The sequence below is a fragment of the Cryptomeria japonica genome, chromosome 11 (assembly GCF_030272615.1).
Source record: "Cryptomeria japonica chromosome 11, Sugi_1.0, whole genome shotgun sequence".
NCBI classification, from domain to species: domain Eukaryota; kingdom Viridiplantae; phylum Streptophyta; class Pinopsida; order Cupressales; family Cupressaceae; genus Cryptomeria; species Cryptomeria japonica.
In genome coordinates, this window is record NC_081415.1 from 496033637 (window position 1) to 496052512 (window position 18876).

General features: G+C 36.3%; 1 protein-coding gene across 1 annotated transcript in view; it reads left to right on the forward strand.

The window, feature by feature from the left end:
- The window catches only part of LOC131068317 (uncharacterized), a 77731-nt gene extending 62722 nt beyond the window's left edge, over window positions 1–15009 (forward strand). Inside the window, exons 7-9 of the mRNA XM_058003485.2 lie at window positions 13670–13794; window positions 14165–14224; window positions 14455–15009. Of these exons, the coding sequence (XP_057859468.1) occupies window positions 13670–13794; window positions 14165–14224; window positions 14455–14748 (479 nt within the window). The 3' untranslated portion in view covers window positions 14749–15009. The remainder of the gene's footprint in view (window positions 1–13669; window positions 13795–14164; window positions 14225–14454) is intronic.
- The last annotated feature ends 3867 nt before the right edge of the window (window positions 15010–18876 follow it).

Sequence of the window (18876 nt, forward strand, 5' to 3'; positions counted from 1 at the left end):
AAGTTAAATTGCTTTCTAATCATTCTCTTTCCTTGGTTTAGAAGGAAGCTTTATGCAGAATTATCTTTTCTGTTTGACTTAAATTCAATGTTGTTGGATCACTTTTCCCATGACACACATTCAGCTTTCGTATTGGGCTACATATATGGGTTATTCACAAACTAACATGTTGGTACTTGTTGACGTGATTTATAGGACACCTCGAACACAATAAAATACAAAGTATTCTATCCTCTCTTGAACAAGGAAACCTCAAATGCTATACTTTGTGATCAAATAAGGCCACCCCAATGTTTACAATGTGAAGAATCGACTTTAAATTGTGGATAGAGTCAGTGTATTGATGTGATATGCTGGTTAACACAAAGGGACTTACGTTTTGTTGGAACGTGGAACACTTACTAATTTGAAAAGTAAAAAAACAAAAGGATAAAAGGTTAACGAAATCTAATTTAGGACCTAACAATGCAAGAAATGATTGCTGACTTGATGAAACCAAACCAAGTTTTGCTTCGCCACGAGGAAACAACTAAAAAGATGGTGCAATCTCCTAAGGGTAAGCAAATGATTTTCATATCACTTATGCACATCAACACCATGAACAATGAACATAGAGCAATTGAAGTTGAGCTTTCAATATAGTTCGGTCTAACATGCACTGCAACTTGCAATCAACAAATTCCAAATGGTATGAACATATGAGCTTCGCCATTAATCAACAATAATATTTTCCATTCAATTAATCAATTCCATGTAAACAAATCTAAAACTTGAGAAGTAAAAGCTATGCAACATGTTGAAACAAGACACAAAATCCACCACATCTTTAGTGACATCATATGTTTATTCCAACATAGCCTTGGCAACAATTCCAGGTCTCCTACTCTACTCTAAATCTATTCTTGCTTCTATTAACTGTTAACCTTTACAAATGAGAAGACCGAGCCTTATATTATGCTCCTAATTACAAATGAAGGGCCAGGATTGATTTCAAATCAATGACCAAGATAATTCAACACAAACCCTAATTAGGGTTGAGTACCACTAACACCTTATTGACCAATGAGAAAATTACAACATCTTGGAAACATGTCCCTCTTTGAATGTGGACCAATGAAAAATGAGGTTAGGTACATTGAACTTGGTGCGTTCCACATGTATACTTGTCCTCCTCGTAGGATGAGTCCGGTTCATTAAACTTGGACGTGTCAATGTGGCATCTTCTGATTAGTTGATGATGAGTAAGTGCCACCTCAACATAGATATCTCTTGATACTCAACATTTCCAAGCTTTGATTGATTGTGATGGTTCATATTCCCAAATTGCATCATCATGACAATCAAATCTTTAATTTTTTCTAAACTTCTCTGAAACTATCATTCATCTTTGATCACATTTCACTTTTCATCTTCATATATGGTCTTCCTTGTGATGTTTTGCATTTCATTCTCATGTTTGGGAATTCTCCTTCAATAGTCCCTATCCCGCTTTCATCTTCATCATGTCATGAATTTGTCTTCCCTTGGTGTAGTTCTTGAATTGTGGAACATGTCCTTGATGTGATTGATTTCCTTGTAGTTGTAGTGCATGTTATCCATGTTTCACCATCATTTCCATGAAATTCTGGATACCCTTGACCTTTATCTTGGATTTCCAAAGGAAGTCAAAGGTCATCATGAAATCTCTCTTGAAGAGCAATGTTATCCTCCAAGTCGTATCCTGATTGTTGAGGTTGTGAAACCCTTAACACAATTGCAACTCTCATGTAGTTTTCCTTCTTTGTATTATTATGTTCCTTTGATAAAGTGTGAATCTTGACTTCCTCATGGTGTTGAGCCTTCATGTTGTTAAATTTTTCATCCGCATCCTTGAATGTATACACCTTGTTGAGTCCATCTTCCTTGCCTTGAATTTGTAGATCTTGTCCTTGCAAATGTTGAATCCTTCATTCCACGCTCCATACACCTCATTGCTGGCCTCAAACCTTAAAAAGGAAACATTGTGAATCAAGAAGCATGTAATAGTAATAAAATGAACTCAATCTCATAAATAAAAATGACATAAATCCTTCATCAATCAAGTATTAAAACCCCTTTCAAATCTAGATATAACTTGTAAAATTCCCACTTATTTTTTTTGAAATTTTTCCACAATTACATTCAACACAACACTTAGGAAATGAAAACCAAATGGTGCTGAAAGGTAACCCTTCCACTTTCTAATCACCAAGAGCCCAATGTGGGAAGGTGAGAGCATATGGTGACAAGGGGTTTGTTAGCTTTCTAATCCACTGGAAATTACAATGCAATTACAAAACTGGGCGGCAAGCCAGTCCCTTCCACTTTTCAGTGGGATGAAGAACACAAACTTGGCGGTAAACCAGCCAAGGCAACAAAGCATAATAGAACCAAATCACTCTACCGCTTATGCAGCGGGAGGACTTTTAAATGAAACTATCACTCAACCACATATCTCAGCGGGAGGACAATATCACTCAACCACTTGCTCAATGGGAGGACAAAACTGAATTACAAACATACAGGCGGCTAAGCCATCCTCTTCCACTTGTTCAGCGGGAAATACAACATATAATGAATTGGTTAGTACTACTGAAGCAATTCTTACAATGATAGAAATGTGAAAGGAGATAGAGTGAAGTACATATCTTATGAATTCACTAACACATTCTAACCAATAATACTACTTGCTGTTCTGAAATCAAATACAAGGAAAACGCAGAACCAGCCATCCCGAAACCCACTAAATTGCTTGTAACTCACTCAAAACCCCATAGAATCATGCCAAATCAGAAGCAAATGAAGCATATGACATAAGCAAACAAAACAATACCTCGAAACTGCAAATGAAGAGCACCAACAGCAAGGCACGCATCCCAATGCAATTCTGAAAATGACGTTTTTGCTGAAAAGTTCGATGTGCAACTAAAAATTGGAGAGTTCTCCAAATGCCATTTTAATATAGGAGACTTATCGTCTCTCCGGTACGCTTCCAACGAGCCCTCACCCAGAATGATGCATTCAACACACAGGCAGCTACGAGCGAAATACACTTTCAGCCGACACACACCAGCAATACCAAAAAAATCAGCAGCATACACAAATCTTCACCAACACACCCAAAAATCACCAAGAAGCTCACAACTACACACCACAGCTAGGAGTGATGTCTCACACTCGAAACCGGAAGGAAGGATCTAGGAGGTATTCACCCTCGAAGAATGTCTAGAGTCATTCCGACAGCATAACGATATATTTTCTCTGGATACCAAATGAGGAGCCCAACCTCTGTTTATATAGCTTTTCCAATTTGAAATTCAAATGAAATTGCCTCCCAATTTCGCCTCATTCCAATTGCATTTCATTTCATGGTGGACCCAAAGTGGCGCCCACTTTCCCAAGTCAAAATCGCGCCAAGGAGAGGGGCCACGATTTTTGACATTAAAATTTCTTTAAAATATAAAGAATGAAGTCTCCCTTAATTCTCCAAATAAATCGCCCAAACATGACTTAGGAAAAATATTATATTTTGCACAATTTCCCATAACATCAATAAGTGATAAAATAATTAAATAATAACCTTAGGATAAGGAATAATATTTAATTAAATTGCTTATAGTTCCAGTACTGATTATTAACGGAATCCAGATGAGGCTGAACAATGAGGATCACTGAATTGTGCTGGGACAAGACCAAATCCAAGACTGCCAAAAATAGAGTACCCCAAACTGCTACTTACTAAAAATAGTAAGTCATGAAATAATGCTCCAAAAATCGTTATCTTCGCAACCAGAGAAAAAGCTTGGCGAGCTTAGCAACTCTGTACCATCCTGACAGCCAAACCCTAACTTACTAAAAATAGTAAGTTCACATTCCACCCCCGACAAGTCTGGTCAGAACTCCAAGGAACATGGGAACCCTTAATTCATCTTTCCACATAGCCTACGGGTCTCCGGAATAGGCCAATGGACCACTGAATGCAACATCACAAGGAAGGGGACATTACATAACTCTTCTATGTTTGGAAATGATGATGCTAATCAAATTGTAGACAAGATTCACTTCAAATCAGGATGCCCTAGATGAAAATTCGCCTTCAATCAGGTCTGCTTAATTTGCATTAGGGCTGCTAATTGCTCCAAATCAGCCTTGACAAGTTCGCCTCAATGTCTGATCCACAATTTTTCCCTATAAGCTGATAAAAATGTCTCAATTTGTAAGGTAATTGATGAAAAGTTTCTCACGTCTGCTGGTGATGATTTGCTCAGCTCTGCTCCACTATTATTTGCCTTGAATCAAATTGGATTGATGCTTTAATGAATGATTTGATCCTCCATTTATATCATTTCTCAATTTCAAATTTTCAGTTTCAACATTAGGCCGACTTAGTCATTTAAGTGTTTGAAACCAAATGAATTGCAATCTCCCCAAGGCCGGCTCAGCTTAATAATCATTGATTTTGCCTTTTAAAATTTTGATTTTCCCTCGAAGAGGACCGACTTAGGCATTTGATCTCCCTGAGTGCGTTTGAGGGGGCTTTAAGGACATGTGACAAGCACTTTAAATTTTGATTTTCCCTCGAAGAGGACCGACTTAGGCATTTGATCTCCTTGAGTGTGTTTGAGGAGGCTTTAAGGACATGTGACAAGTGCATTTAGGGGCCCCTTAAGGACAATGCTGGGCGGATCCTAGGTGCATTTAAGTACAAAGCTAGGCAGTGATTTCATGTGCACAAGGACTAATACAAGTAGGCTGTGTTGTTAATGCACCCTTTATCCTTAACTCGAAACAGGTCGGTTGGTCATAATTCATGATTTTTACCTTGCTTGAGGGGGTATAAATGAAATGTTGAGCACTCATGTTTCCAACAGCATTCACTACTTGCAAATCATTTACTTCTGCTCTGCTATGCGAATCTCAGACCTGCATTTTAGGATTTTTTGAAAATTCTTTTAGGTCTGATGTTTCTTACTTTTAGGTCTGCCCTTTAGGATTTTGTTTGAATGCAATTTTAAGGGTTTTCATTCCTAATTAGGTCGACCTAATGCTCTTTTTCCTTGGGCAGGATTTTCAGGGTATGAGGACAGAATTCAAGGCGGGATTTCAAGGTGAACGTGGACTCATGTTGAGTGCCTTTTGAAGGGTGTTAGGGACTAGGATGAGTGGGATTTTATTCTTGTCATGGACAACCCTTGGGCGCATTAGAGGTGCCTTAAAGGATAAGATGAGAGCGCTGATCCATGATGCAAAAGGATAAAACAAGAGCGGATTTCAGGAGGTATCATGGACTAATGCAGGCTGGGTTTTCATGTGATGAGAGGACAAGGTAGGGTAGCATTAAGGTGGTGTCAAGGACAAGTGCTCATGGACAAGGTGAAGGACACAATTTCATGTGATATGCAGACAATATGCTAGGCGGGAATCCATGTTTACCAAGGACAACTTGAAGGGCGCAAATCCACCTATGTCAAGGACAAATCTAAGAGTGGGTTTCCAAGCCTCACAAGGACAAAGTAAGGGTGCTATTTCATAGTGTGGAGGGACAAAATGCAAGGCGCTTTCTAGGTGGTGTTAAGGATTAAACTTAAGCACAATTCCTAGGTAAGCAAGGACACAATGCAAGGCGGATGTGAGGAGTCCTCAAGGACAAGGTGATGCTATCCTTATGCTTTACAAAGACAATTTAATGAAGACCAAGGATGCATTCCTCATGCAGTAAAGGACTTGAACTCCGATTGCAAAATTCCACACTTAGACAAGGCGTTCACAAAAAAATCCCCCTTATTTCCTAACATGTCAAGATTAGATTTTCCGATATTGACAAGGGGTTTTCCTTGTCAAAACATCTCATCCTTAAACATTTCATGGATTACTCTCAACACTTAGTATTTTTCAAACATCAATCCTCATGATGACTTACTTGACAACCTCGCAACATCCTTTTGCAATTTGATAACTACGACAACATTTTTCAATAATGACAACTTTTCTCGCTCAAAGACAACATTTGACAATTTTGACACCTTTTCTATAAATCCTCTGCCTTATGTTTGTTCACAAATACCTGACTCAAAAGTTGAGTTCTTGACTTGATCACATCCTAATGACAAGACATTGAACCCTTAAGACATTTCACGGATTACTCAATTCTCACCTTATCCTGGACTGACAAGACATACCCTTCTCACAAGCAAAGGTAAAAACTGTCGCCAAGCTAAACAACTAAGCAAAAACACCTACGCTAACAAGCAAATAGTGGGGTTCCCCATTTGCAGTGGGGCGATGTGTGAAGACATCACAAAAGTGCCCATTTTTTTTAGATAATCTTCAATATTGTATCAGTGCCAAGTTAATCGTGGTCTGTCCCAGTCAATTTGCTAAAACTTATCCCATCCTAGTCTTCTCTTCTAAACTTTTGCAAGGTAAATATGATCAAGGAAGAAATAATGGCTATGTTACTAGATCCTTCTAATTTGACCCGGGTACCCATGTGGGTCCACTCCTAGTATTGATGCCGTTTAGGTTTGTCCCTGCGTACACCCAAGGTTCTGCTTGGGCACCCAGGTTCCCTGTGGGTCCTTCAGAAAAGGACCCACAGGGAATCTGAGTGCCCAGGCTGTACCTTGGGCGTACCCAACAAGACCCTCGTGTACCCAATTGAATATATAAATTTTTTGAGAAACTCAAAAAGACTGCATTTACAGAGTTTCATCTTGTCAAAATGATGGATTGTGGTCCTTTAGCAATTGATTTTATACCTTCTAAGCATTGTAAGACAACATTTGTTGGTGGCTAGGGTTTCAAGAGATTTGTGTTGAGATTGGGAAGAAAAAACAGCAACTTTTATCTTGTCAAGCAGGGGCAGTCTTCTCCCTTCCAAGAATCAGTTTGCATTCCTCCACAAACAACAGAATTTTACTGACAAAAGGCTGTCGATTCATGGTAGAATTGTCTCAAAATAACACTAGTTTGTTACCCTAAAATAATAGCAGGTTTCATCTGCTTAAAATAGTCTCTTATCTTTTCAAAGGGTTTAATTCATTTAGTTCAATTTTCAGAGATTATAGTGTAAACAGTGGTAATTTGCAGTAAAAACAGCAAGAAACAGTGAAGGTTTCATTTCTTTCTTACCATATTTGGAGTCATCTTTGGTATATTCTTAGCAAAGGTGACTGTCAAGACTCAACAGGACCTTAAATATTCAAAACAGTAAGGAGAAAACAATTGGAATTTCATTGTGAAATTTCATATTTTAGCCAAAAGGGAGCACTGTTTTGGTTCAAGAAAGATGTGTGTTGATCTTGTTAAAATAGATAGCATCGGTCGGATAAACCAAATGTCTAATTGGCCTTACGGCCTTAGACATTTGTCTTGTATTTATCTGTATATCTATCCTTATTATTCTGATCACATATAGATGTATATTTATGTAACTATTTAATTATTAATCGGTTAATATTATGATTAATATTATAATCAATATTATGAATAATTAGTAACAACCTTGTGTTACTAATTATTCATAATATTAATTATGTAATTTCATTTTTGACACGTTTCCGATTATTAGTAAATAGTCATATTTCACTGTCGGTTTGATTGACGATCATGTGTTTATTAGAACCCGACGAGATTATTGTGGGTTAAGCATTTGTTGATGGCTGTCGGCATGACTCCACATAGGAGTGACGACTCCTTGAGGAATCATGTCGGTTCCACAAGGAGTCGTGACTCCTTTGTGGATCGACCTTTGTGTATAAATAACTTGCCGTCGATAGATGCAGAAGTTCGATGAATATACATTGCAGATCGACTTTCCATCACAGTCGATATAGAGACAGCCGTGCAGATTGACTTGTATGTGAATTACGTACAGCCGTAGAGGTAATATTACTTGTATGAGAATTACGGTTTACACTGTAATCTGCAACAACTCAGATTAAAGGCAAAGTTGAAATAATAAATAAGTGCAATCAATATTATAACATACAGCAGACTATATCATTCTTAATTTAAAATTACCTATATATAAATCTGATCAAACTTAACAGATCCAACAAAGTAGGGACAGCAAGTAGTCAAAGCATAAAGACAAGAGAAAGACTCTTACCAAAATAGAAAATAAAATGCAGTAACATTTCTAACCCATAGAGGCACCTTCCATACTTGTGTTTGAATACCCTTTGTTAATGTGAATGTCCAATTCTTCTATCTTGTGTTTGCATAAGTTGTCCTCACTTTGTTTATGTTAAAACGGACACCGAATAACATAAAAGTTGAAGTGTTGGCTAAGCACCTTGATCTCATCAATAGCTAACTGCTTTGCCTTCTGCAATGGTAATGAACACTTGAAGGCATAAACTTGGACATATTGGGCAATGTATTAATATGCCTTCATCATGGCTGCGTTGCTTCATGTATCCAAGAAAGAAAAGCTTCATATATCCAAGAAAGAAAAAAAACTAACTCCAAATGTAAATCAATATGAAAAAACTTGAGCTATTAACCTATATGGGTTTGCAGTTAATTCTTAGGGGTTTTTTCTTTCGTATACGTTGGACAACATTGCAAATGCTTTATGATTTTATAGAGGAGTTGTCAAAAGTTGTAAATATTATACTGGTGGCAAGATAAACATCTACAATTTTTACAAATACCTATACATAGTTCATGTAATATCCCCAAATAGGGATAATGGAAAAACCACAATATTTCCAAAAATATGCAATAGAAAATTCTGAAATTTTAGAGTAACTCCTCCACTTGAAAGGCTTGCCTTGGAGGGACCTCTTGATAAAAACATATAACAATTTTTGCTCTTTCCATGAGATAAACAACCATGATGCTCAACATTGTTTGTAGATGCATCACCTGATGCAACTCTTGGCATCTTTCCAATCAGATTATCAAAGGTTTTCAAGTAACTTTCAACATCTCCAACATGAGCATTATGGCAACTCTATAAAAGGATATATTCAATCTGGACCAGTTTTTGTTGGAATGTAAATACATACAATGATTTTGCATGTTCATGGAGTTGAGCGGATGTGAAAGAGAAGATTTAAAAAGAGGAGAGTCCACAAAAAACCATTTATAGGAAAAGCCATCTATGGTATTGTTGGAGTAAGCCAGGAATCTGAAAGCACGAAACAATAAACACAATAGGATAATAGAACCTGCAACACTGAGTGATGTTTGAAAAAGATCATAGAATGTGATCCCTTAATGTCAAACAATATTTCTTCCTCATGGAAGGAGAACTGCAAATAGGTGCATGGAATCTTCTCATGTGAGAAGAATAGAAGTCTTTGAATGATGCACAAGATCCAAAGACAATGAATAAATCTCTTTTTGCGGGTTCTATTTGGCCGTGATTTACTGTACTTCGTGCAAACCTTTATCTTTTGTGAATTGTCCATTGCTTTCGTGGTGTTCTCTGGGTTTGCAAATTGTTTTATTTTAGGGCTTTAATAATGCCTTATTCATACCTCTTTTGAAGGGTTTCTCTGTGTCGACAACCAAGCTTCTATAAGGCTCACAACCTGCATATTTGCTATCATTGAGCAGTCTTTGCAAGAGAAGTTTGAAACAACTGTCCCATGCAACCAACACACCATTTAACTTTCATTTTGGGCGGCAAGTAGAAGTTTAGTGGATGGGGCATATCAACTCTATGTTGCCTTACATTGTAATCTACAAGTCACAACCACTAGACTTCCACACAGTCATTGTTTCCCTGAATCTCCTTACTCCAAAGTTGCACGGACACGGATACAGATACAAATACGGATACAGATACGGTCATTTTTCAAGACTCCCATTATGGATACGGCTGGATACGTTCCAGTTTGAAACAACTGTCCCAATATGGCTACGGCTAGCAATAAATCACAAGGTGTATACACAATTTTCCAAGTCATTAGAGGAGATTTTCACTACTACAAAAGCAATGTAGACACATAATCGCTACATAAATAATTATAAGTTAATTTAACAATTTACAATATGCAAAAATATGCATGACTTGCAATTTCTTCTGTCTTGTTAATGGATTGCTTGTATTGATTTGCATAGAGATCTTAGAACTGATTGTACATTGAAAGCCATATCTTAGATCGTAATTCTTTCATATAATCATCCTGTTTGCTGTCACTTTAATAGCGTTTTTATGCTTCTACATTTAATGTCTAATCAAATGCCTAACTTTCCCACATCTGTTGTCACTTTGTGGGCCCTAAATATGAAAGACTAAAGCAATTCATTGGTGATTCCATATTAAATTTACACTAGATCCTCCTCATAAATAATATATATCAAGATATCTGTATCTAACACTAAGTGAACCCATTAGTATTACATTGATTCATTCACTCAGGGCTTATGTGACTTTTTATTGGTCACAACATTTTCTAGTATCTTCATATATTTTCATTCTGTCTTGGCAAGGGTTGTATGCAAATTCCCAGACTCGGACTCGGCTCTGACTCGGCAAGGCTGACTCGGCTCGTGACTCGGCTCGGACTCGGCAATGACTCGGCAACGACTCGGCAAAATAAGAAAACCCTTGAAATTTAGAGATTTTTAATGATTTAAAATTTGTTTCATACACCCATTATTGAATTAAGCTTAAAGACACTATAACATCATCAAATAGAAGCTAATTTGATCACATACATAAACATACATCCATCACATGCGTAGAAATGTAAATTGTAGCTGAAGGTTTCTTTACTCCACCCAAAACAAGACCTTAATTTTTGGTTTTTATAATAAAAATTTCAATCATCACATACTAGCTATTAGAAACAACAAAATAAAGCAAGTGTTCCAACAAAGCCAAGAAATTCTTAAGCCTAAGTTGCATGAATCGGGCATAAGCATGCTCTGTGCATGGAAGTTCAGGTGCCCTCATTTAATACCTACTATATTCCTGCAGAGTAGCTACAATTCCCTCCAACCAACAAGGGTGGGGCCATGCTAACCAATTACAGTTTCAATATATCTATGTTAAAAATTCTATTCCACCCTGCACTAAACCAACTAGTACTGCTAGCACACCAACATTCTGCAGCATAAAATATGACTGGAAACTCATAGCAATCACTGAACTTTTAACTCCATATCTGATGGTAAAATAACACAAAATGGACTGATAATGAAAAATAATATATTCTTGATCCCTGAATAACCTCTCAGAACTAGAAACAGTAGACCCCATAAGTGAAAAGCCTTATCATCCCTGAGCAAAATCTACATATCAGATCAAGTTACTTGATTTGGACGGTGATTCCTTTGACTAAAACTTACCTTCAGCTTTACTCACCAGGAAAGTTCAAAATGTCTAAATGATGATAATAATATATTGGCACCCATTTCACTGTCAAGTATAACCATCTCCAATGTTGACTCTTACTTCATTCCAGTTAAATAGAACTCTGAAACAGAACCATAAATGTGTGTACTTCATAAACATTTAAAGGGGGATGTTTTTGGTACATAGCTGATGAACCATTAAGAGAAACTATATGATCAATATAAAAAAAGGCACCATTCACGTTAAGGTAATAGATTAATAATCCATTGCTTCTGCTAAAACTAAATATGCTAGTAAAGAAGCATGATTACAATCAGACGTTGCAGAAAGATCTCCAACAGTCACGTTAAATGTTAAGCCTTTTATTATGAAAGTCATTCTTACATATTTCAACTATATGCATATAACATCGACAACCAGGAAATTAATTTAATCCTATCATGGAACTAGAAGTTTTGAGAAAGCTCACATCATCTTCATCACAGCGAAGTATTGACATTAATTGTATTAATAATATTATTATATTAATCATATTAATTTATACCTGCCGGGTCACGACCCTCGGACTCGGCGAGTCAAGGAGTGACTCGCTGACTCGGCGAGTCACGCGAGTCAAGCCCCCTGACCCGTCCGAGCCCGGGTCAGGGTCACCGTGACCCGGCAGGGGTCACCTGGCCCGCTGACTCGCGTGACTCGCGTGACTCGCCGCGAGTCACGGAACTCTGGTTGTATGTCATCATAATATATTGACACATGTTAAGTTTTGACAATTATGCTGTGTTCCGTTTCTGATATTGTTGTCCTTACAGTCTGTTTACCTTGTGCGAGTTCTCTGTTTGAACGTAAAATTGTATGGTTTTGAACTAGACTGGATATTTCATATTTGATTACTAAGTAGCTTTATAATATTGTGGCCAATTGCCTTTTATTCTTCTTTTCCTTAATAAAATCACCGAACTCATTCATATCAGTGTTGTGCATCTTTGTTTATCTTGTTCTATAAGGTTTTCAGTTTGTGCCGTGCCCTTCTTTTAAGTAATGAGTAAGAGCTCTGTTTCTGCTTAAATAGATTTGCATGATGTTGATAAACTGATAATCCATAGACAGTACTTAGATGTCATTTTTTGTTTGTGTAGATTTTTCTTGACTTCTGCAACAAGGCTGGTATGATGAAGTAAATTCAGAAATTTTTCAATACTTTTTACACTGTTGAAGATGAACATTATATAAAATTGCATATATACCTGTGAACATGATATTTCTGAGTGAGCTGTGACAATTAATTGAGAAGAATGACTCTTAGCGAACCAGTGAGAGATTTGTTGTAACTTCTTTTGTACGGTTATCATTGCTAATATTTAGATTTGTGAATTCTACATCAGAGAAAATTAGAATTGTATATTTTTATTTCAGAAAGTGAATTAAGTGACCCGTGCGATGGTGTACAATATTTTCACGTTCTTGTGATTTATTGCTAGCTTTACATACTGAGAAAGCACATGAGGTATTCTCTCAGAAAGCTAATAAGGGACTAACTTGGTTATAGGCTATGTCTGTACCAGTTAGGTTGTACAAATATCACTTTATGGTGGATGTGAGGCAAACATGCAGTTTGGATGCATTCTCAATTATGAATACGGGGATACACCTTATAGAAACCACTATATACTGAATTCCCACAAGGAAAAATAATATTATTTTCGGTTGATGCACAATAATGTTCTTTTTTGTAATAAAGTTATCCATGCATCGATGTGAATCTGTAAGAAGTAAGAACATTATGGGAACACTGAATCTTGTGCAGTCTGTAGGGCAAAAATCTTTTGAGTATTTTAATTAATCATAAGCGAGCTTATAACTAGGAAGGTAACAGTAAATGACAGTTTTCAGTTGGACGCCAATAGTCAGATAGTTGATTTTGCTACTATAATCAGATTACTTATGTAGACATACATTCTGAATTTAGAATAGGCATTTTTTTTAAAATTTTAGTATGTTCACTTCTTATTGGATGCTCTGGACGACCCTTGTTTGGGGTTCTGAAATGTGAAAAGTTCCTGAAGTCTATTTGAGATTTATATGAATCATGTTTGACATGACTTCAATGTATGTCATTAACTCGATTTTAGATTGTGAAGTCTATGCTGCATCTAAGTTACTTGAAAAAATTGGGAATATCATTTGCACTATGTTTATGTCCTAATCTACAGTCATATTATATTCATGCCTGAATTTTAATATCCTATTGCGGCTGCAGAATTCAATTGCTATTCAGAGAGAAATGGCTGTAGGTTGCTCAGTTGTAATATAAATTGGGGTTCTTTTGCAAATGTGCAGGTAAAGCTGAAGCTATAGTAGCTAGAGCTGATGCTACAGCAAAGGCTATAATAGCTAGATCTAATGCAACAGCAAAGGGAATTAGAATGCTTTCAGAATCTATTCAATCAAATGGTGGAGTAGAGGTTAGTGTCTAAGTGAATTTTATTGTTCGATTTAACTGTTGGGTTAATAGGTAGTGTGTAGATGTCACACTCTCTTGATTGGTAGAAGCTTTCACAAAGCATGCCAATTATCAACAGCTTTTAGAATGATAGATACGAAAAGCTACCTAATTAGTATTTTGTTTGTCGGTAAGAGATAACTGTTATACTGCTTTTAAACACTGAAAAGTGATGTCTTTAGATCTCCAGGTATTATAGTCTCTTTCTCGTAGCTTGTTTTTGAGTCTTTACTTACGTAAATGAAATTTGGTGGTTGTTAATGGTCTGTTCTTTAAGCACTGAGTTTTGGGTGTCAACTGGGATTAAATTTACTTGGTAATGTTCTGAGCAGGCTGCGAGTCTGAGGATTGCTGAACAATATATTCAGGCATTCAGTAAGATTGCAAAGGAGGTATGTTTTTAATGCACCTAAAAGACCGAAACTAATTAAATAAATTAATAGAAAGTTTATAGATAGAATTTTTTAGTGTGGAACAATTGGTATTGAAATTTATGAAAAAAAAATGTAATAAAACAATTTATAGTGTCTCTTATTTTTAATTGCTAAACCAGTTAGAAAGTTAGTAGATAACATCTGGTAGCATGCTTTACATTTGTTAATATTGTTATGACTCATTGAAGGGAACAACAATGCTGCTTCCAAGTAATGTTGCCAATCCTGCGAGTATGATGGCACAAGCATTGTCCATTTACAAAGGTGTTGTTGGAGGTAAATCCCCTAATGGACATGATGCTACAGTGCCAAAAGTGCAAGAGAAGAACACACAATTAAAAGATGACTCAGAACATATTGCAGAGGAAGATATTGACAGCTTGGGTTCAGATAGCAAAAGCATGGATTATTCACGAGATAAAAGTGGTCCAAATCTCATGCCTCCTGTTCAAGGTTTTAGCCTTCAGAGTTCAAAAGAGTAACTAAACTAATTTGATCTTCGAGAAATTGCCACTTTTGTGGATGCTCATTTATGAGGTTTCGCCAAGAAACCAAATTTTGCCATTCCATTTTTTCTTCCAATTTTACTTGCAATGTAGTGTGGTATACTTGGGAATCTAAACCTTTCAGATTTATCTTTAAGGCTTGAGAAATTCTTTTCAGCTTACCAATCAAATTTTGTAAAGACCGACTTCTGAAAGTTTATTGGAAATAAAAAAATGTGGAGAAATTCATGGTGTTTATTTCATGAGATCATAAAGTTATGGATTATTTGTGTAACCGCTATTTGACTCTAATTGCTCTATGTTTTGATGCAGAGCCAGAAAACAAACTAGGTGATAACCTTCTCTCACCCACAACTACTATGTCCAAATCAAGTTGTTTTGTTTGTTCAAGGTGTCAAACAACACACCTACCAAGTACTCAACTCACACAACAATTTGTGTGACCGGATCCATACTGGTTTAGTATCTTCTGGTACCGGTGGGATTAAAAACACTCTACCCTTGTGTGAATGGCAGACAATTTTCCCGTACCGGTGGGATGGAAACCTATTGGATTTTGTCTATTGGTGGTCCAACCAACACAAAACATCCATAAGATCTGACTATCAAATGTGTTAGGGGGTACTTGTCTCACAACTGTCCTATTTGTCTAGTAGCCCTACCGGTAGACTAGTAGCCCTACCAGTTGAGTTCTCCACACACAACTTAATAAAATTCCAAAGGACAAGACAAACTAAGGGCAGATTTACATACCCTTTATCAAGTTACACAATTCTCCAAAGGCTTAGACTCTAACCCCAAGTTTGAAAGGTCTATATCCTTATTGTCCTTCCAGACTTAATTAAGCCAATTAGGCCTAATTTACAAAGCAAGTATCCCTTGTATTAGTCCCCCGACTAAACTAACACTTCTGCAAGGTGGGGTAAGGTGTCAAACCACCAAATCCAAGGTTTCATGACTTGATCCCATCTTCTTTGTCTATTGCAAGTGATTTTCACTTCTTCAGTTCAGGCGATCACATAGAGATGCCCGCCTAGGGTCAATTCAATCTCTCTGGTCTTGGAGCCTCCCTGCAAACCAACACCAAAATATTATGGTACAATGGCCCCACTAACATTTTCCCATAGGTTGTTTGGTCATCTAGTGAAAATGTCAGATTAAGGGCATCTTTACAGTGAAACCCTAGGTGCCAGCAAGGTTTGGGACCAGTCCTGTTAGATTATGATGGATCTCTACAACTCGATCGTTACAAGACCTCAAACTTGATTCAAATGAAAGGTAAGAGACTTCCCCAACTCGTCCAATTGGTTTCAGGCATCCACCAATCTGTACCGGTTAGAAATGAACATCAAACACGTAGAATTTCAGGAAATTCCAAATATATTGTATTGCTCCAAACTCCAAAACATTATCAATTTCAACAACTTCAACAACAACATCAACAACCCCCCTAAAATCGATCAAAGTGGGCATAATATAGCCTTCCTAACGGTTTCCAACCACTTTTCAAACTTTGGAACCGTTGGAGGATTAGTTACCCCTTTTTACAACATTTTGCAATGACAACAAAAGTTGTCAACTTGCATTTTTCTAATTTGGCGACTCCAAGCTGTATTCAACCTATTCCAAGGATTGGTCTGATGTTTCTAAGACCAATATTTATTTGCCTGACTCATGCCTAGACTCCTACTGCCCCACATGGTGATTTGTCCATGGTGGCTTATAAAATGCAACCATGACAATGCCTTACATCAATTGGGTCTTATTGCCTCACAAACCTATCAACCTACTACATATGATCATTTTCACCTCATGGGTGATATTAGACTCTTTTAGGCTCCATTTGTGTCTTTGGGTGCTCCTGCACCATGTTTGCTATATGCTATTAACAACAATCGACTTTAGGTAATGTTTTAAAACGTTCTTTTGCACTTTGGTTACTGAGAAGCTTTGGATACCACACAATTTCTAGTTGCTTTAGGTAGATTAAAAGAGAGAATTGTGACTAAATGCTAGTGTGTTGTTTTGATGAGTGAAACAACATTCTATTATTAAAGCTTCTCTATTTAATACAAAATTGCAGAAGACCTCTTCAATTAAAATTGAGTTTGCATATAGAAACACGTTTTAACCTTTTTAGGACAGAAGGGTAGGTACCATTTGCTTTTGTAAGAGAGCCCATTTTTTATGATAATACAACCTAGAAAAGGAACTTTAACTTAAAATTGCAAGAGATCATTTACAAAAAGTTTTATATCTCCTCTCCCAAAACAACATAGATGGAGAATGAATGAATGAATGTTTTTAATAACGTCCATGAGGCCAAACAACCTATGGGACCCACGAATAGCTAGCAAAGAAGGCATGCAAAGCCCGAACAAATCCAAACTGTTTAACCTCTTTCTCCTTCTCCTTCTGCATCTTGGATCTTCTACTGTGTAACTTGATTAGGAAATCTACAACTCTTGGTATCTTTTCTTCGTCAAATAGACTACTTAAGGTGTTCACATTTAGTGTCTCAACATACTTACTCTGATGTCACTGTAGGCTAGGCACTCCATGATGTAATGCCATTCAGTCTCCACCACCCCTTGTGTGCAATATCTACACCTTCTATCTTCCCATTCCTCTTTGGGTATCATCCATCTCCTAGTTTTGCATCTAAGTTGATGTGAGTTGGTCCTTATTTGAGCAATTAGCATTTTTGCCTTCCACTTTATGTCCATTTCTATGTAGTTCTTTTGTGTATGGTCATGTTTTTGTATCTTAGAGGTCACATAAAGAGCCGGACCTCCATTTGCTAAACCTAGGTGACCATTTGTTGCTAAGTAGTGATTGGAGTTATTTATTGTTTCGCCATGGAGCTTACCCCTCTAGACTCGAGGTACTGTTCTATGTGTTTTGGCAAATTATAGTAATTGTGCATACATCACTATTTAAGAGCACGCTATTGCTAAAATGCAGATTATTTTTCTCGTCTTTGTTGCACTTGTTAGTCCAAGACAATTACAAAAACATACTTTTTTCAATGTTGCAAAAAATAATTCAATGGGTTCATATGTTCTTCTCTAGTAGCACTAAAAATCAATATATCATCTTGACGGGCTTTCACATTTACCTAGAAATATCTTTACTAAGTGGCTCATAACACCTTAAAAGATCACAGGCCACTACACAAGCGAAAAGAATCACTAATGGCAAACTTTATTTTGTTTTGAATGCTATTTTCCATATATACTCCATATGAATTTAGTGATAACATTTTTCAAAATTCGAACTTTGTAAAATACTTAGCATGTTAATGTTGGGTTGCAAGTCATCTATCCTTAGAAATGGATGTGTTTTTAGTGTGATCTTAGTCAATGCTCATTAGCCTATGAATGCTCTCCCAGAGTTGTTTTTGTTGGTAGGAATAGAGAGTTGTGAGGCACTACAATATAATTTGGGTCATTTCTAAATTCATATATCTATTATATATTGCTTAAATAGCTTTAAAACATTTCTAATATACCAAAATAAACTATAGAAGTTTAAAATATCAAGAAAAGATATTGAGAATAAGATTGTGTTATCATGAAAATATATGATGGAAAGGCATTAAGAGGGTTATGTATTGAAGAGAAAAGAAGGAGATGAGTGTGGAATTTTGTGGAATCATATATGGATTGAATACATGTGAGAATAAGAAGAGGATAAGGAGCAAAACATGAGTTAATTATAAGATGTGTAATTTATGAAAGTATATTCATATGCGATTTTATTTATATATATGGTGGAAATATAGTGTATGATTTATTATAGTTTGGTTTATATTTATTGTATATCTAAGTTGGATCAGTGTAGAATAATATATTCCACTTTTAAGTCAAAGTAGATCATTCAAATCAACTTTTTTCATCAAAAATTTATGTTTCTAACATTAATTAGCAATTAAACTTGAGAATTTGAAAATGATGTAAATTAGTGTTTTTTGAGGTTCGGTTTGTGATTATATATATATTAAAAATAATTTTTGAGTTCTAAATAAATTTTTAATAGTGTTTTTTTAATTTTTTTAGTAGTTACTAGAATTTATAAAAAGTGATGTTTATTTGGTATAGCATG